Below are 20630 nucleotides of genomic sequence, written 5' to 3' on the forward strand. Positions count from 1 at the left end.
GGGGTTTTTTCACATAAAATTGACTCCTCCAGCATGAGAAATACAAATGTGGCTGAATATATATCCAGTCAAATTAGCTCATGTTTAACTTGCAGTAGCAAAGACCAGCAAGAACATGTTCACAACCAAAACAGGAATAATGTATTATTATTTAAGTGAATAAACAAATAATTGCTGAATTACTACTATAGTCTGCAGACATATTAACTTAAAAGTTATTTTCAAGGTAAGGAAGCTGTCAAAAGAAATGGGTCATTGCATGAAATTCATCCAGCTCTGCCTTGAATACTAAACATCCAGCACCACGTGTGTATCTTTCTGGAGCCCAAAGAACAAAATCTGGTGGGGTTAATGCACTTCTCTACTGCTTCAGCAGTAGCTTCTCTGTGCAGAGCCCTGTCCATAGAGTGTTTTTTCTTTTCCTTCCACGGTAGCTCAAGTGTGTCTCAGTATTCTCTTGACGGAAATTATATTGCAATTATTTCAATCCTTCCAGTTGACAACTGACTTGATCTCGAACATATTCACCTCCATTGGCTCAGTAACGCTGGCCTTGTTATTGATCCTCTTCTTGGCAGTTGTGGTTTCAGTCATCGCTGCCAATAAACGGGCGACTCAAGGGACCTACAGCCCCAGCCGGCAGGAAAAGGAGGGATCCCGGGTGGAGATGTGGAACATGGTGCAGCCACCGCCAATGGAAAGACTGATTTAGAAGACAGTAAAAGTGCTCCTCCATCCTGGAAGATGGTTGAAAGGGGACAGTGTACATATGTTAGATACATTAATTTTCATTCTGATATCAGAAATGTTCGTTATAAATATTACGATGACTTTGGGCTTTCAGTGTTTTCCCTTTAAGTTCAATCACACGAAAATTCTTTTAGCATTTAAGTGACCAATGACATTTATCATTGCTTTGGACCAACCCGTCCAAGGACAATTTTTATTTGCACTAGCAGCTCCAGCCTTGATAATCAGCAGTAGGCATTACAGACAGTAATGGCTCCTGGGATACATGTAAGTGCCTGTCTTGGACACAACACGGATAACAGCTCCTCGTTTGTGCTCTTCTCTGACTGCCTAGGAATCACTGCTGCAGAAGCTGATGCAGACAAATCAACCAAGCCTGTACAATAAAGACACTGTAATTCTGTTATCAAAGGGTTTAGTACTAGAGTCGTGTCTCAGCATATCTACTTTCATCTGTTAATCAGGGATTAAAAGGAAGCTGTGTGAAAACTCTCCAAAATAAATGCTTCAAATTTAATTTTCTTTCCTCCAGTTCTTTCACTTTATCTGCCATCCCTCCACCTTCTACCGAAATGAAGGTGAAATGAATTCCAGTTTCCACAAAAGCACATATTTCTCTGAGTATAAATGACTGTATCCTAAAAAATCCAGTGGGCACAACCCGACCTCTTAGGAACATGGAATCTAAACATCCTAAACAAATTGTGGACATCCACATTACTGCCTTTTTCCCATTACAATATTACCTGATGGTCCCTTTTAGAAAATTATTGCTTCTCACATTGCAAACATACACTGACTGCCAAAAAGCATGCTCAGAAACATTTCCCAAAGCTCATGGAAAAGAGCAGGAAAGAGACAGAAGTGGTCTACAGGTAAAACACTGGCTTGAAAACAATTACAACAAAGTTGGTGCCTCTCCTGATGCTCAGACTTCTCATATGATCATGGGAAAATAAATTTTTATGTCTCAATTTTCCTCTTTTAAAAGAGATAATCCCATTTAACTACCTCATAAACCTCAGCAGCACAAGGGTTGCTTTGTTGAAAAAGAAACAAATGCATAAAACGTAATGGAGAAGCTTGTAATGGGATAGACATTTACATAGATGTAATATAAATTACATTGACACAAAATGTAATGAAATAGACATTTGGTGCAAAGGAATCTTGTCATGAAATAGACATTTGAAAATGTAGATTAATGGTTGGACTCAATGGTCTTAGAAGTGTTTTCCAGCCTTAAAAACTGTACCAAAAATACGTACCAAAACCACACCCAAGTTAAAGGGGTTTTTGGAATGTAGGGACAAATTTTAGCCATAACTCGTGCAGGTTATTTTCAGATGTAGTCAAGAAATTAATGTATAAACATTGTTTCCACACAAACTGAACCCACAATAAAGAGGCGACAGAGTGGAAGGTCCATGATGGCATTTCCTTCTTCCTGCACTTCAGCTTATGTGTTCTCACAGTTGTGAAACATCCCAGACAGACACATCAAACCCCAGATGATTATTCCAGGAGTTGCATAATAGAGTATGCACATTCAGTACCCAAGAATTTAACTCATCTTTTTAATTAATGATCAATTCATAATTCATTTTGAATGAGCCCCTTAAGGGATTACTGAAGATCAATGCCACTCACATTTATTTTTGTATTAGATGAATAGCAGTAACTATGATAGTAAGCACACTCAGGATTTTTTGCAGTCCTCACCAATATCTTTCAAAACAAGGGTCTACAGAAAATGTAAGTAGATGGTTGGATTCAAGCTGAGTTAGAAGCACAAAATGTAGTCACAGCGAAAATGCACAACAGATTTTATTCCAGACCAATTTACAGCTTTACTACTGAAGCTTATTATATTAAATGCAATCGTTGTTGTACAGCTGCAGTCTAAATTCAGAGAGTTCAAATGACAACTAAGAATGGAAAAATAAGTTACTAAAATTATGATAAGAGACAGCAGAAATTCAGGGTAGATCTTTTCAAAACATAGCTTCATGTAATTATGGATGCAGTAGATTTAATTGAAACTTTTGATTTAACCCAGCTTTTGCCCTATGAGACACTGAGGCATAATAAAGAATAACAAAGTTAGTTAGGTGTGATCCTTTCTAGAAAGATACATAAACATTGGGAAAAAAGGATGAAATTAACTCAAAGAGTTTGAAGCAGAAGACACCAATTAAAAGAGAGAGCAAAGAACAGTGTGTGAGGATGAGAGACCACAAGCGAAGCAGGAGTGATTACTGTGGACTCAAACACACGGCTTTTGCCTCAAACAAAAAAGCTGTGAGAGACCCAAAGGCAAGGCCAACTCTGCCTAGAAAGTGGCCAAGTGGGCAGAGACACAGGAAGCTGTGACAACCTGAGGGGAAGCAGTGGGTGAGTAAAGAGGAGATGGGGAGCGCTTGGGGACAGCAAGCTCTGAACATCAGGGCAAATCTAGAATTAGGCACAAGCAGCAGAAGCAGCATTGAACTAGTAAATTGGATACAAAGACAATGCTTCCACACACCTGCTTTATGTTCTTGGTATTTTGGTCAATAAGCTTAAAGGAGAAATAAAATTGATAGAGATCTCAGGGAATAGCAGAGATGAAAAAAGAAAACCAGAAATTAAGCAATATCTGAAATAGCAGTAAAATGGTTATAATAAAGATGTGACTTTGAAGTTTGCCCTTCTTTGAACTGGATGACATCAGCAGGTTCCTTCCAGGTTAAATTATTATGTGATTCAAAGGAAAAGGACAAAAGAGAGAAAGCAGCTAAAGATGGAGGCAGTCTGAATGGAACTTGAAGGAAAGCATTATTCTTCACAGGGAAAGATAGAGCAAGAATAAGGGAGTAGATGGAGAGTAAATCTGCTCTTCTCGATGGTTTGACTTTCTGGATGAAGTTTTGGAGACAGTAGAAAAACACTCTGTACAGAGGTAGTAAAATACTCCAGGAAGTGTTGCTGCAGATAGAATCTATAGGGCTGAGCAAGATACCCAGGAGCGTGTACAGAGTAAGGAAAAGGCAGAGAAGATGAAAGCCTGAAGACTTTTTATACAGACCAAAGAGAGTTCTGGAGGAATGTGATCCTAGAGAATTAAAAAGACACACATAAAAGCACAAAAAAAGGGAAAAATCTCACAGTGAAATACGAGTGTGGTTTGTAGAAGGTAAGTCAAGGAGACAGAAGGCAGGGGGAAAACCTTTAAACTAAGATTAGAGTAAGTTGTGATTGCTGTCAGTCTCAGTGGAGAGGAAGTGATAAAAATAAGAGTGGTGGAAATTCATAGAAAAATGAGAGAAGAAAAGGAAATCAAAGTGAATGGCACTTGAGGGAGGTGGAGGCAATTGCTGATTGCAGCAAAGGTGAAGCTGGACTTTCACAGCAGTGAGACCACAGGAAGGGGAGGGAGAATGATGGTGAGTTAAGAATGAGAAGCAGATCTGTGTAAGATTACTTAGAGGGAGCATGTTTTACTTCAAATAGGGATTAAAATGTGAAATATTCAAAACTCTATCTATGAAACAAACAGGAAAAGGCCCAGAAGGCAACAAACGTCAGTTCCGAATACACTTTCTGAAAAGCTGAATTAATGAAGCAACATCCAAAGGCAGCAGGGAGGTAGATGCTGCAGCTGGAAATGCTCAATGGCAGCCTGAGAAGCACAAAAGTCCCAAAGCTGTCGCCACATGAACATGCTATAGCAACCATGAAATGCATGGTTAGGAAGACTGACCCTTCCGGGCCATATCTCAGCCAGGGAACAACAGTTAAAACAGGTGAGAATACATTGTAGAGAATGTCTTATACCATCTTTGATGAAATTCAACCCACAGATTAAAACCAGTATAGCAGATGTCAAACTATTTTCTGCTTCTTAGCCCAGGAGTATAATAAAATGTGTATAGAAGCACAGACGTTCAGGGAGGAGCAATCTAGGAGTTGTGGAGAGCATTTGTGCTGCTATAAGGAAAAAAATAGTGAAATTGGCTTCTGGTTCCCCCAAAAGCACTGATAATCTCCAATAATGTGGAGGTATCTCTATATAAAATATTTAAAATATTTCAAAATTACATTTGTTTAATCTACTTGACTCAAAAGCTTCAAGTTAAATAAATCATTCATGATCACTTGCAACTTATCCCTTAAAGAAAAAAATGCTCAATATACTCCCAAATTTTACACATTTAAACTTTCTCTTCGTGTCTAATAGCCTTACAAAGAAAGACAGGGTGCTATGTTAGAGCACACAATCTGCTCTGCACCAAACCCCTCAAGATACTCAGAAGCAGGGGAAGGATGAAACTTATCTCCCTTTCATGGTCCACTCCCTTTTCCCTTGGAAAAAGGTGGCAATCAGCCTGTGAAACAGTGAGCATTACCTTGCATTATGTGCCTTCACCATTTTATGTAAAGTTAACTGTCCCTTCTCTATATGTATATAGTATTTTTATAGTTTAGATGCTGTGTTCGTATTACTACTTTGCTATGTACAGGATCAAAATGACCAACAAATAAAGATTATATCGAGCCACATGCAGCCTGGGTTTTTTTTGCTTTGTGGGATTATTTCATTATGCAATTACAAAGGAAATTATTCCCAGGCCAGAACAGTATTTACAGTTTAAAAAGTCAAATTTGCATTTGGGATCAAGTGATCAAGAAACATTTTCCATGCTTGGAAATGAGATGAATGTGCTTTGTGCCGTGGTCAGAGCTGCCAGCCTCAGAACTGCAATGTGCACCATCCACTGTCTACATCCACACTGACCATCTACTAAGGTGGCACAAATCAATAGAGCTTCATGGAACTAATTTATACAAGCTGAGAAGCAGATGCTCTGTTTTTGAAATTACTGCTGTCTTTCCAACACTGTGGAAACAGTGCAGGCAGAAAAATGGCGGAGCTGAAACAATTTTCTCCACTTAATATGCCCCATTTTTATGAGGGGTTTTCTGCTCACTTCAAAAGTCTCTCTGTCACTTTTCAATAAAGATCAACCACCTCAGACACCACGAGTCCTACTGCCCCAAAGGCATCAGGTAGTTGCCACTGGAAGGGTCCCCTCAGACCAGTTCAGTTATTCTGGTGTTTGCAGTTGCATTGCAAGCTCCTCTGCAGCCTGGTTGCCATGACCACAGCCCAGGACACTTCCAAGGAAGACACTCCCCTTCCCAAGCCTCCAAAATTCATGTCTCCTGGCCCTGGAGGAAGTGAGAAAGCATCTAGCCCATCAAGCTTTCAGGTCAATGAGAAGCTAAGCCATTGTCTACATCTGTAAGTCTGGCTAGTGACTATTGTTCAAACAGGTGCTAATTAATAATAAACATCACCTAAATTACAGTATTAAATAAAAAACATAGTAAATACAACTTTTTTAAATGGCCATAATACATGCAGTCCTGCAGCAGAAAGCTTGTGTCCAGATAAGAGACAGCAAAGTCTTTTTCCCAGGCCAAAATTTCTCTACTATGTTTTATTTAACATAAGCCCCAAGTCTCACTGAAGGACAACCCTTACATGTGTAATGTCACATAACATCAGGAATCACAGATCAGAGGACTTTGGCCAAGTTCCTTTTCCTGTGCTATTCAATCACCTCTCAGCTAAAGAAAACTGACACTTCTGAAAATAATTCAAAAAAAGAGCATCAGATTAGGCATTGTAACTCAATAAAGTTGAACAGCGAATAGCTGACAACACTAGAATTTTGCCTATTGCAAAATGTCACAGTTGAATGAATGGATGGGGCTTTCATGCCCCACTGAAGCATGCACAGGCTTCAAACTACTGGCATGTGTCAAGATGCAGCAAAACCTAACATTTATAAAAGATACATCTGGTGTGCATTTACTGGGAGCAGAGTGAGGTCTTGTTTAAATTGCACACATGAATCTAATGTGGAGAGCGGGTGATACCCTGTGCCTCACAGTAAAAGCATGTTTTAACCTAAACTCCTCCATCTATAATGCATGTCATGAGGTGTGAAGACCTCTTGCACAGTGAAAAGCCAGAGCATAAATTATGAATCAAGGCACAGGTGGAGTCCTGAAGGCCAGGCGGAGTTCTCAGTTCAGTGGTGATTTTTCTGGGTTTATGTTCTTTCAAATGATACTTATTATACAAAAATGTATTGGAGATTTTATACTGCAGCCAATTAGAGTAACTTTATTGTATTCTGACTTTATTTCACAGAAGTTGTTTTTAATTGCTGTTTTTATCAGGCCATCATTTTTCTTTCCTCAAAATCATTTGACAAAGCAATTACATTCACCAGCAATTCACCTAACATTGTCAAACACCAGCAAGGCAGACATGTCCAAACCACGGCTTTAAATCATCTTTTTTGATCAGAGCAAAACTACGCTGGCCTTCATCTGGTTCCATGCGCTTCATGGCACTGTTTGAAGCACACCATTTTCCTCAGCTCAATATTGTGTGTGACCTTTCGGATTTCACCTGTAGTTCCAGCAAAAGTGCAATTTCCACTGGCATGTATTGTAATAACCAGCGCTGACAAAAATGTGTGTTTCCAATTTAAACCCACTTAGTTTCACTTGGCACCTGCGCTAAACCTGCTTGGCAGCAGAAATTCAGGAGGAGCGACAGCAGCAGAGCAGGCTCTGCCCAGCAACCCTAACTCGATGTGACCGCTCGGGCTGCCAGCCCTTGTCACCTGCAGGAGCAGCCCCTGCACTGCAGCATGTTTGCAACGCCCAAGCAGTCACAGTCCGAGGCAGCCTCAGGTTACGTGGCTGCTTTCTGTCCCACAAAATAAACAACTAAATGTCTTCCATGCAGCTAGCACAAGGCTAACAGAATTTCAGGTGGTGTTACCCTGAAGTGATTTCACAATCTTTAGGCAGACTAGGAAAGTGTAAGTCTGAAGGGAAGATGAGCGGAATGTTTCCATGTATTTTTCCTATGAGGGCAAAACAGTTTAAAGAAGTAAATGCAGCTTTAGCTGCTTCCAGCTGCCTCCTCAGTCTCTTCAAGCAGGGAGAGGATACCCACATAACAAGCTGTGGGCATCCAGAGTGATGGGGCATCCTGCCTGCACTGCAGCCACTTCAGGACCAGCCAGAAGCCCAGGTATTACTTCAGAGGAAAAAGCACAAGGCTTTCCTCTCCAGCTGCCTGCAGCATCACTGTGGGAACACTGCTTCATGCTTTGGCTGCAATGACCAAGAAACATCCACAAAAGGAGAAACCTCGATCTCAGTGACAAAGCAGGAAAAAAAAAGCAAACCAGAAGACCATGCAGGTGCTCTGCTCTTCTCCCTCCATCTCTGGCAATGCCTCCTCATGTGTCAGTGGCTGCAGCTCTTCCAGAGATTTAAATATTCCCTTGGGCATACCAATATGTCAAGTGTGGGTTGTTTAAAGCAAATCAGCAGGGTGACACTTCCCTTCTGAAGTGTATAAAACTGCAATGTCCAGTTGAACAAGCCCAGTGCCAAGCATTTTCTTTTAGAGGGATCTGTGGCAGGATCATAGACAACTGTGTTAAACCTGACTCCAGGGACAAGGAGGCTCCAGCAGGTTTTTGCATGAGAAATGACTTCAACTGAGAAGATGCAAATCTGCCTTTTGGGGTGGCCCAGTGCTGGCACAAGTGATTAAACCAGTCCCAGAGAAGATTATTCTAGTTCAAAACCATGGCTAACAGTGACCACTGGCCAGAAAAACATGTGCCTGCACTCAAGACCTGCACAGACTGGATTAGCCTGTTTGTCACTCAGTCCTGGGATATACTTCTTTTGTGTAGCCTGCCTGAGACACAGAAATCACTTCTCAATTTTTCTGACACTGGGGAGAAAAGAAGGGGAAAAACCCAATTACACAAGTACTGGTCTGTTGACATTTAAAATGAGACAATGACGAGTATAAAAAAAAAGTTAAAAAAAAATCCTAGGCCAGCAACCCAAAGGACCAAAGACAAATCACAAAATAGGATGCAATTAATTAGGCTGAAATGCCAACAATGTTCAGTATATCGTTCAAAGTATCCGCAGTGTCAGACTGCTACCATGACCCCCAGTACGAATATGCCAAGGGGAAATGTAGAATAAGACTGAATCACATAAGTTAAATACAAATATTTTAAAATGACATTTTAATTTCTACCTCACCATTTTAACATTTTCCAAATCGTTAAATAAGCATGTCACCTATTCTCAGAGCAGGCCAAATGTCAGATGTTTGTATGTATTATTCAGCTGAACATTTTAGTACATAATCTTCCTCATTGCTAAACAGGTGGTATTATATTAACAGGTTATTTTCTTAAAAGGAACAGTGAACGGAAAACAGCTGATACTATGAAGTGGGGTATTACTGAAAGTGGAGCCAACGCTAGTGTGGAACTGAGCAGAGGTCTGCAGGCAGGACGGGGGGAGCAGGGAGCCCCAACTTTCTGCTGTATCTACGACTTCTAAAGCACATTTCAAGGCAGAACCTCAGAATTCATCTACCACAATTTAAGTCACCAATGCTAAACCACTCTAAAAAAACCTGGGCTCCAGAAACTGACCTGCTCCAGATGAGCATCTCAAGGATAAAACCTGAAAGTCACAAGATGGTTCTTAATATTTGGCCTTTCAACAGTCCAGGCTGTGAAAAGCACCCTCTGCCCATCTTGAACACAACAGAAATGCTCCTCCTCACCATTTAGGAACTATCTTAAGATAAACCAAATGAACTAATTTTGTACTAGGATAAAAAATACCCACCTTGAAAGTATATTAGTTGAGTTATTCATAGAGTTATATATACTTGAAAAACAAACTTGTGTAGGCAAATAAGCATTGTGTAAACTCTACATGGCAGAGTACACCTTTACTGTGTCTCATTCACAAAACTGAGTATTTTGCAGGACTTAACAATTAATACCAGGTCACAGACCTAAAAAGAAAAGGCTTGAAACCAAGTTTATTAGATTCGTTGTAGGTCACCTTTCTTTTTCAGTATTGTATGTTGGGTTTTGTTGCTGTTTTGTTCCCCAAGTTTCAGTGGACCCAAAAATAAAAAACAAGTGGAGCAGTACACCATCAGGAGCCCAGCCCTTTGACTTTCAGGAGGAGTGTGAAACAGGTAGCCAAAGGAAGGAAATGATATACAGCCCATAGCATATTCCAAATGTGCTTCCCAAACTTTGCTTTTAGAACTAGTACTTGTTTATGTTTCACACAGAATTTCTAACAGGATTGACAGCCTCTGGGCTTTTGAAGTGCAAGAAGCTGTTAGCATTTTTTTCTGACTGATGAAAATCTGCAGACCGACTCGACTCTGCTTTATCTGAATACCAGCAAACACACAACAACACTGCAGGCATTGCTCAGATTTTTTTTGTTGTTGTTATTGCTTGTCACATCAAATAAAAATCTAAAGCCATGAATTTGATAAAGTTACTTTTCATTTTGTGAACATGAGGTTAACACACAATGAGTTCTGGAAAGAAAATTAAATGTTTTGTCCATCATTCAGGTTCGGCTGCAGCTGCACTGCGTGAAAGTGTATTGCAAAAGCAATTCTCATCTCACTATTGAAGCACAACCAACCAAGAAGTTACTAATGAATAGGAGTGTTTCTGATTTCTCCCCCCAAACAAGTCCCCAAGTAAGACACTGCTTTGAGCTGCCTTTTTCCCCCAAATGAGGGAAACAGCAGAACTCTTAATACATGAGCCAGCTTTCATACACAGGGCGCTACCACATGGCTGGTACACCAAACTCCTCTGAAATAGTTTTTAACAAACACTTGGTATTGCTGTGTCAGCAGGAACAGAGTGCTGCTGCATCACCTGTGTAAAGTTTGCCAACTTAACTTAGCCTATATTCTTTTATTACCTCCTCTTCTTCAATCCTTTCTCATTCCAGATTTGAAAGAACTTACTGAACTGAAACATCCACAGAAGGCAAGCTGCAACCACTCTCAGTGCCCTGAGATAAAAAACTAAGTAGGTAAACTTTACCTGAAAGACTTCATCTTCATACTTTGTCGCTCCTTCTGAAAAATTGCTTTTATAATGTTCTCCACTGACTCATAATCTGGACCTATGACAAAAAAGTTCACTTCCACAGCTATCATTTCAATAGCTGAATAAATGTGGACATATCTACTGGAAAAACAAAGAAATGACTGCAAGATCATTTCAGTTGGTATCACTCTACTGGCTGCAGTAAGATAGCACAAGTCTAATGGCAACTGTTAAAATCACACCCACACTGTTTTGTATCAAGATAATTTGTAATTTTTTCATCAGTTGTGGACTGACTACAAAAATATTGAAACCACAGTCTCTATGGTTTGTCTGCATAAGATATCAAAAAGCTTTTAATTTAGAAGAGCAAATAACAGATCAGATTATACTGCATTGACATTTAAGGGAAAATTCTAGCTGAATTACAGTCATACACTCACATAAAATAAATCAGTGAAGCAACTACATTAAAAAGCTAAGCCACATCTGATAACATATTCACGATGTGTTATTGTGTTGCGTTGTAGTGCATTTTCGGGGCAAGGTTTTGGTCCCAGAGGGGTCACAGGGGTGGCTCCTGTGAGAAGCTATCAGAAGCTTCCTCCATATGTGACGGAGCCAATGCCATTCAGCTCCAAGACAGATCCACTGCTGGCCAAGGCCAAGCCCAGCAGTGACAGCCATAGCACCTCTGGGATAACCTAGTTTAGAGGGGAAAAATCCCTGTGCAATTGCAACCAAGACAGAGGAGTGAGACTATGTGAGGAACATCCCTGCAGACACCAAGGTCTGTAAAGAAGGAGGGGCAGGAGGTGCTCCAGGCACCAGGGCACAGATTCCTCTGCAGCCCGTGGTGCAGACCATAGTGAGGCAGCCGTGCCCCTACAGCCCATGGGGGTCCATGGGGAAACAGAGCCACCTGGAGCCCACAGAAGACCCCATGCTGGAGCAGGGGAAGAGTGTGAGGAGTCCTCCCACTGAGGTGGAAGGAGCAGCAGAGACCAGCCAGGGTCAACCCACCACTTACGTGTTATTTAGCCCACCTAAGTTACAAATAAAATCTAACCCCATTGTATTCCTGTTCTCCACAAAGCCAGGAGGTGCTTTCTCCATCAGCCTCTCTCCACCGGGAGGAAGGAGGGGGATAAAAGCAGGTCTGCATGTAATTTCTCCTTAAGATGTCAATTTATTAATCTATTAAACAAAATAATATACCTACATTTTTGGCAATAACTTAAAGATCTAGAGACCAAGAAAAGTTGTTAAACAAAAAGCTACGGTTTAGCTAAGGATTTTAAAAGATGCAAAATACCATTGGAATTTCAGTGGACATCAACATTTAACTTTTGCACTAATTAATTAATCAATTGCAATCGAGAAAACACATTCTGCTTTCTCTATATTTGAGAAACTGAAATAATCATTCGACAGAGAAAAACTTCCACCATAATACAGTATCATTTTAACCTTTATGCCTGATAAGCATGAAAACCCATCAAACAAGAACCTGCATCACCCAAGGAATTTTGATATTGTTAAATTTTATTTTATAGTACAGTGTTGGGCACTTTATGGTAATGTGGAGTTCACCAAAAACTTCTACCGACATCACAAACTTTGGAAGGAAAAAGAAAAAACAAACCACACCACACATCACAGCTCATTTACTACATCTAGACAGTGCACTACTAACAGTAGTCAAGGTCTGAAATACAGTTCTCGAGATGACTTTGAACAGTAGTCCAGAAGGTGCAAAAGCATGGAGTAAATTCTGAGATTTGGCTCTAATTTTGTAAAAAAGGTCAGTAACTAACTAAATTTTTAAAACTGTTAGGACAATGCTGGTTGTTTGGTGTGTGGGTTTTTTTTTAATCTCTAAATTAAAACTATCAATAAAATTTCAATGTGTCCTGTACTTCATGCCTCTCCTACAAGTATTAAAGACTCACAACAGGGGCATTGTCAGGAACGGTTGTCAAAGGTCACCAAATAAATGTTCTGAAAAAGAAAACCTTATCAGGATATATAATGTTGCTTTGTTCCATGTTGAGGCATTTCTCATCATATCTGACACAGATTTAGAAGTAACTAACACAAATTGTCAGTTTGCCAAACATGTAAGCATTTTAAATTGCTCTTCCTCCTCAAAAATCATGAAATAACAGACGTGATGTGCTTGTGTGCAAGCTGCACCAAGACTAAGCTCTTCCACAGTGCTTTATTGCCTCATTCAAGTATATTAATTTAAAGAAGTTCTTAAGGAAAAACCAGAGGCTAAAAGAAAATGTACATCAATATACAAAGAAATTAATTTACAAAAAATTAAAAGGATACTGGCAACATTAGTAAATATTTTAAGTAATGACTTATGATAATTAGGGATGTCACAAACCAAATTCTTGTGGTCATCAGCATGAAGTCTCACCTCATTGCTGGTCCTGGAAAGCAATGCTTAACTCCTCAACTTTTTATCTGTGATAAACAAGTAATCAAATGATAAACTAAACATCATAAATTCTGATATTTAACCCCATTTCAATTTAACCAGGTTATAGTTTTAAGAATTGCCTGGAACTAATGGTATGTGAACATTGGCTTAGGTCTTATTATTTCTACAGAATGTGACATCCATAATCACTCCCAGTCATTGGAAATATACATTTGCCTTATTAGAATATACTTCTTCATGTTCTTATCATACAACCATTTTTCAAAGCTACATGTAATTTTACACATTTCTGAAAAATACCATTTCAAGGATCTGCTTAAAAGCAGATGTGCACTATTAAATCACTTTGAAATAAGGAGAAATATTGCACAAAATTCACTGAAGATTTGAAAGTCAACACATTTCTCCCCTCCCCCCACACAACCAAGTAGCTCCCTTATTTTTAACAGAAACAGAAAGTTAATTCACATAGAATCATAATAAATGTCAACATACTTGAACTCAACTTATTTTTCAAATGCTAATACTGTTATTGGATTGTAAATACAAGTGTTGTTAGTATTGACCTAAGTAATAGCACAATTTTATTTGAGTACCCTTTACTACAGTAAACCTTGGAGTAACTTCCAACTGTGTTACGTGCTTCATACTCCAACCCAGCAGAAAATGGCAATGGCCCTGCCAACCTCATGGATGGTGGATGGCCCTCTAGACTGAGGTGGCTTTGGATTCATCAGGCAACTCTACTTAGAAGCTTTCACAAAGACCTGTCAAGTACTTTCAACTGGCCACTCGCTAAAACTGTGAAACAGGTATTACAAAGCAAATCAAGGAAGGTTTTGCACAAACAAACCAAATCATCCCTTTCCATTCCTTTATTTTCAACACCCTGAAGAACATGGATTCTAGGCCAGCTGTGGTCCACACTCTCGGGGTGAAGATGAGGACATGTTCTAGTCAGCTCAGGCTCTGCTAACAAGTAAACAGCAATTGGCTACAACATACACACCTAATAGCAGCAAAGAAGTTACTGAAGACAAGTCACATCACCATTCATACTGGTTTTGCTGGTGCATTTATTTCTACATTCATTCTCCAAAGATTTACTGCAATACCATGGGAACAGACAGCCCTCACCATCCTGAGCTTTGCAATAAGGAAGCTGCTTGCCTCAGGCATTATTTTTTTAGCCACGCTTGTTTAGCTCGAAATTTCAGGCTGTTGGGAACACATCGTCTGGAGCCTCACAGCACCTGGTGTGAGGGTGCTGACAAGGGAGAAATAAAGACCACCCTTGACTTCTCCCTGCAGAGTCAAGGAGGTCCATGGTTAGGGGCTCCTTTCTGCAGGACAGGGTACAGTCAGCATTACACAGGGGGGTATTTACAAAAGGGCCTCACGCTGGCACTTGGATTATTGCATGAAATATTTCTTTAATTACTTTACATGCATAGAGAAAACTTTAGATGCTCCTAGCAATTCCATTAGACAGCTGTACCAACAAAAGATTGTTCTGTAGGACTGAATATGATTGACTGTAGGTGGATAAACAGAAGCTGTTTTAAAAACCTGGCTTAACTGTTCTTCTGCCTAGACTTTACATTGGTTACAAGAACACAAGGTTGTAAACTAGCTCACCCTAAAACCTCAAAAGACATCTAAAACAGATTTTTGAGGTCTAAAACACTCTTCTAATAGATTGGGTGGGATTTTCAGAAGCACCCAGCATTTGTCTAAAACTCTGCCTGAAGTCTGTGTTACAATGCCTGAGAGGGGACTTCAGCCAGTGCTGAGAGTTCCTGATGATCCCACCCCAACAGCAGCAGCACCACTGAAATGCTAAATGACAGTGAAGGCTTCAGTCAACAAGTTCTATGACAACTCCTACAACTACATTTTTTCTTCAGAACAAGTCTATTTTTCAGAACTACGTGATGCTCAAATATGTGAGATGGAAGAGCAAACCACTGCCTATTCTACACAGGCTGCCCTCTGCATGCATAGAGGGTGGGTAGGGATCACCTCTGCATCCACAGTGCTGTCCTTCCCTGAATATCTGTACTGTGTTCCACGTCACATCTCTATTCACATGAATGGGAAGGCTTTGACTGTGACAACACATTATCCATCCTCCTGCAAATCCCACAGGGGATTAATTCCATAGGCAATATTACTTTTGCCTATATGTCTGGGCTGGAATCACACTAACTGAGCTAGAACTGAAATCTGGATTTCTTCAAAGTTACTATCCCTCCTGTGGACTCCCAAGGCTTTGCTTCACCACACTCCACTGGAACAACCCAGGAATCCCTTTCTCCTTCTACTGCCCTTACTTTTTCCTCCCAAACCAGATGAGTGATTCGGCTCATTTTAGGCAGACATCTATGCAAAACAAACTCAAAAATATTCATTTCAAGTCCTAGTTTGACTTTCTACATCAGAAATTTGTTCCTATGTGTAAGTAACAGCTTATCAAATGACCTGGTATCTCCCTGAAACAGGAGGAATGGGAAGATTTTTGAGATCCTGAAGAAAAGAGATGCCTCTGAAGAAGACCACAGGAGCTCTGACTGAGCAGAATTCAGTTCTCACCAGCAGCTGGTGCTGAATGTTGATGACTTTCAAAGACACTAGAAGGATTTCCACAAATAAAAAGCATACAAGTATAAAACTTGCCAAAAGTACTGGACCTGGACAATTTATCTTAATATAGAACCCAATGCGGTAATAAAAATACAGTATATGTAGCCAATAAACAGTCTTATATTATCACAAGGACAGAGAACAAGAATGTTGAACCAGAAATATCAGTTTGGACTCTAATGTATTTGGTAACTGGTAATTCTATTTAAATAAGGCACAAATATTAGCCTTTTTAAAAGATCACTGATAGTAAGTGGAAAAGATTCTGTATCTTACAGAGTAAAAAATGTACCTACAGTTAAAATCAACATACATATAAAACTAAGTTATTTCTGAACCCATACCAAGGTTCAAAACCAAAAAAGACATACTATTTAACAATTGTAAACACACTATGGGTTTTGTAAATAGTAAGGAAACAATGTAGCATAAGCACAGAACCATTTTGACTGAAATAAAAATAATTCTAAGTTGAATTTTACCTTCCATCTTTTATTTCATCTGTTTACCTCTTTTCAGCCTGCATTTTCACTCAATGTAACAGTGAATTACTGCTACAATGCCCTAATTTTGAAAGATTCCACTATCAAACTTTCAATTTTATGATCTCTATAACAACTGTAAGAGTATTGGCAGCCTCACATGGCTTCCATATTTATTCCACAAATCTGAGAATAGGACAATCTATGTGATTATTTGTTCAGTGCCTAACCCTATGGAAAGTCAGTAAGATTTATGCCTCTACCAGAGTGTCATTTTTTACAACCACTTTCTGGCAGTATTCCTGGACTTAGGTGTTTGATGGTTTTGAAAGTAATGATGGCCATAATTTCTGATTTTTTTCTCTATTTTCATCCTAAAGAGATTAATACTGTTTATTATCTTTAATAAATGAAGAAAATAAAACAACTTAGATGGAACCAGGGACAGAAACATCGTATCAGATGCAAAGGAGAACAAAAGGTAAATCTTGAAATTCTCATCTACAAAACACCAAGGACATGAATGAGAACGAGTGAGAAGCATTAAAAGAACAAAAATCTTTGTGTTGCCTGTCTCCTCTTAGACCCAACTGCAGCACTATGTTTGGGCAATATTTAGTACCAGTACAGGAGAAGAATGCCTTCTACCAAGTCATTAATAACAGCTCTAAACAAGGATGCTCTGCAGCCCTGTCATCTGAACAGCACTGGAGACACCTGGTCTGACCCACCTGGAAAGCTTGAAGATTTTAATTATTTTTTATGATACTTTCAATTTTTAATAGTGCAAAATATTTTGCCAAATAACATTTGTTGATATTAAAAAAATACACAACATACTATGTTGATACATAAGAGGAAACCAAAGTATAAACAAATACTTTGGAGTACAGACCTCTGGATGTACAACTTCTAACTCTGGAATCCTGAGATTCTCCAGCAGTGCAGACTGCAAATGCTCTCTGGAATGTTCATGTTCTAAACAGAAACAGGTATTTCTGTAAGATTTGCACTTTTACAACCTTTTAGCTTTGTTGCACTGATTAAAAAAATTAATTCTGGAGGCTCATCCTCAGTGTAAGTACTGGCCCAGACCTTCTCTTTCTGGAACAATCTGAAACTTATGCACTAACAATTCCCAGGTCTCACTCTACTGCATCTTTGGTGGAGTTTCAAACGCTGACTCTGTAACAATGCGCAGCAATTCCCTCAGGTCAGCTGCCTTGTAATAAAGCAGCCAAAAGACCCTTTCCATTTGTGCTAGCTTGAAGGAAAACTAATTAATAAATCTCAATGAGGCAACTGATATTAAACTTTGCTACAAAATACTATGAAGGTACTAAAGCACAATCTGATTCAAATACTGACCCCATGAACACGCTCACTCAGGCCTACGCTGAGATTAAGACAAGTCGCTCGTGCCAAAGATGGAACAAAAGAAAAAAGGTTTCTAACGTAACTTAGAAGAGCAGGAGAACATTCTTCTCAGGCAGAGTTCATTTTATACCTGTGTGCTACTTCTAACAACTGCACCACAAATATCCTTCAAGGCTGACAATTCCAATCTGCTGAAGCTGATCTAATGGCTTCTCTATCCTGAGCCAATGTGGAGGCCAAGGTATGTATGGTGAGGTGGAAAAAGAAAAGAGAAATAAAACTAAAAAAGAAAAAAAATAAAAGAGCTGCTCCATACAAAATCAAAAATTTTCACTTTTAATATCCAAATATTCCCCAGGAACACTGCCAGAAGAAGCAAAAATTCTTGTTCTAAATACAATATACATCAAGTCCGTTTATTCTCCTTCACTTAATTTAGAAAGAGATTTTTGGTTGTTCAACTTGGCTAAAATGAGAGTTGGATATATGCAGAATCAAACTGAATCTGTAATTTTAGTTTTCTAGTGTTACAAATTAGGCACAAATCAGTTTTCCAACTATTAAACTGTAGAAAATAAAATATAATAGAAATCTATCAGTTCCACTTACACTTTCCTTTCTGAAGTTTTTAGGTGAAATAGTCTACCTAGGGAAACCAGATAATATGTCTTTAAAGTGTCTTAGTTGTAAACAGAAGTTGATAAATGTCACATTATAATTCAGCGTTTCATGTACTTTATAGAAGAGAGAAAACCATGCGCTACCTTTTTGAAGTCTGGAAGACAGAGCCACAGTTTTAGTTTGGAGTAAGTTCCAAGTTATATTCACCAGAAATTCCTTATTCTAAAAAAAGTCTCCTTCCCCCCCACCTTTGCTGAAGCAAATTCCTGCCATGGAAAATCATTATTGCTGTTTTGTAGATTTGCATTCATCTTCTAAGATAGTTAAACCTCTTCTCAAAAGATTAAGGCAATTATTATTCATTACAAATATTAACATTTGTACATTTCAGACAAATCAGATGGCTTGGTTCATTTCATGCTTACCGGGATTAACAGAGTACCTTCAAGACCTGGTTACCTGTTAGGCGACACTTTTACTGCTGCTTAGAGGAAGCAAATGCTAGGAAGCACCATACACTTGCTGTATTTTTAACACAGAAACTAACTAGTACCTGATTTAAGAGTGCATTCATATATTTAGTTTCATTTTTTTGGACCTAACTACAGCCAACAAATGAACTGAGTAAACATAGAAGCAGATGTCCCAATGGCAGAAAATGCATACTCAACTGAAGAGAATTATTTTCATAACTTAGATCTCTTATTCCTTTTTCATCTTTTGGTTATCATGTTATATGGAGTTATATGGAGTCCTGAGTAGTCTCCCTTTAACTTCTAATGGGAGTCAAGTTTCTCTTCTCATAGTTTTCTTACGTTTTATTTCCACTGCTACTGCTGGATAAGCTATCCTTCGAAATATTTAAACCATAGTGAAAAGCAGAACTCAGTTTACATAACGACACCACTTCTTGAAGAAGACCACCCTCTTCCGGACTTTCATCTCCTTCCTTCCCATCTTTCTCCCAAGGGACCAGAATGGATGGATGCTGAGCAAGACTTCCTGGGAGCTGATCTTCTGAGGTATTGCTTAGTGTTTCGTTCTGCTTTGCATGCTTACAGGAAGAATAGCCTGCTTTGAAACTTTCTAGGGAAGTAAACTGAGCGCTTGGTCGTACTGGAGATGGGGATGTCATACCAGCGGTGTCCATCCTGTCAGTAATAAGGGTTTTGTCACTCTTTTCTTCTTCCAGCCTTGTGAGAGATTCTCTCAGGCCACCAGAAGAAACTTGCTTCCTTGGTGATGGAGGGAGTTGCTTCCCATGGAGGACACTGTCATCCTGGCCAAGGTTCCACTCTGCTTGATCATTAGCACTGCTGCAGAGCAGGGTAAGGTTGCTCTCACTAGGTGCATTTGACTTGTTCTGAAAGGAAAAACATTTTTATAGTTAATGTAGAGACAAAAAAATATCTCTATGCCGGTGTTTCTGAAACAAAAGTACTGTAAGGGATATTATGTGTTCGTAAACCATGGATCTCCTTTGGGGTTCAGTGTCACAAAACAACAATCCCGGACACAATGTGAGAACAAGTGTTTTTACACTTCCTCACCAGAACATTGTCTCTTATCCTAATGATCACCTTTGGTACAGAGGAAGGATTTCTGTCTCCCTGTCTATTTCATCTTGGCACAAGAAGTTTTGACAGTGAACAAAGACACACTTTTCTGGTTTGTAGCCATAATATTAGAGGGTGGGGGACTAAAACTAAAACCAGATGGCATTTCCTCTTTGCTTCAGTAATTAATTATACCAACTTTCAATATTAAAGTTTTTTGGCCAAACAAAAATGGGCATTTTATTAATCTAACCCCTGTGTGACACTCATAACATCTTACAAGCTTTATAAGCATTTGCATCAGTATTTGCTGCTCCAGTAACAAATCCTCTACTAAAGGATCCCTTTCAGCAAAAGTAAATGTTGGACAGCTGATATGCACTGGAATTCAAAAACACTAATATTGTTTTGGCTAATATCACAGCAGTGACTTGGTGAGGGTTTTAAAATTGTAGGCAAGCAGTTTGTTTACACTAAAGGACCTATGCAACCCTACCCAAAAAAGCAACAAGGAGTCCTCTTAGAAAGCTCTGCAGTGCTATTCTAGCAGTGGTTTGGGTGCAATTGCCAGATAGATCCCATGACTTAAATCAAGATGGAAACATCACTATATCACTACACCTAGTTAAAGGCTGTGAAGTGAAAATGGAAATACCTTCTAAACTGCACAAAAAGAAGACTAAATCCTTCTCCAGGCATATCAGATTGAACAGGTAAATGTAATACTAAACTATTTAAGTAAATTATTATACAATTCACTGGT

General features: G+C 39.2%; 2 protein-coding genes across 2 annotated transcripts in view; one reads left to right on the forward strand and one right to left on the reverse strand.

Moving 5' to 3' along the window:
* Positions 1-1752, forward strand: part of CRB1 (crumbs cell polarity complex component 1) — a 71910-nt gene extending 70158 nt beyond the window's left edge. Inside the window, exon 12 of the mRNA XM_018078980.3 lies at positions 497-1752. Within this exon, the coding sequence (XP_017934469.2) occupies positions 497-712 (216 nt within the window). The 3' untranslated portion in view covers positions 713-1752. The remainder of the gene's footprint in view (positions 1-496) is intronic.
* Positions 1753-12263: 10511 nt separating this feature from the next.
* Positions 12264-20630, reverse strand: part of DENND1B (DENN domain containing 1B) — a 156613-nt gene continuing 148246 nt past the window's right edge. The window contains exon 24 of the mRNA XM_029962239.1: positions 12264-19674. Coding sequence (XP_029818099.1) covers positions 19123-19674 — 552 coding nt within the window. The 3' untranslated portion in view covers positions 12264-19122. The remainder of the gene's footprint in view (positions 19675-20630) is intronic.

This window comes from Manacus vitellinus, unplaced genomic scaffold, assembly GCF_001715985.3.
Source record: "Manacus vitellinus isolate BGI_N305 unplaced genomic scaffold, ASM171598v3 scaffold_44_pilon, whole genome shotgun sequence".
NCBI classification, from domain to species: Eukaryota; Metazoa; Chordata; class Aves; order Passeriformes; family Pipridae; genus Manacus; species Manacus vitellinus.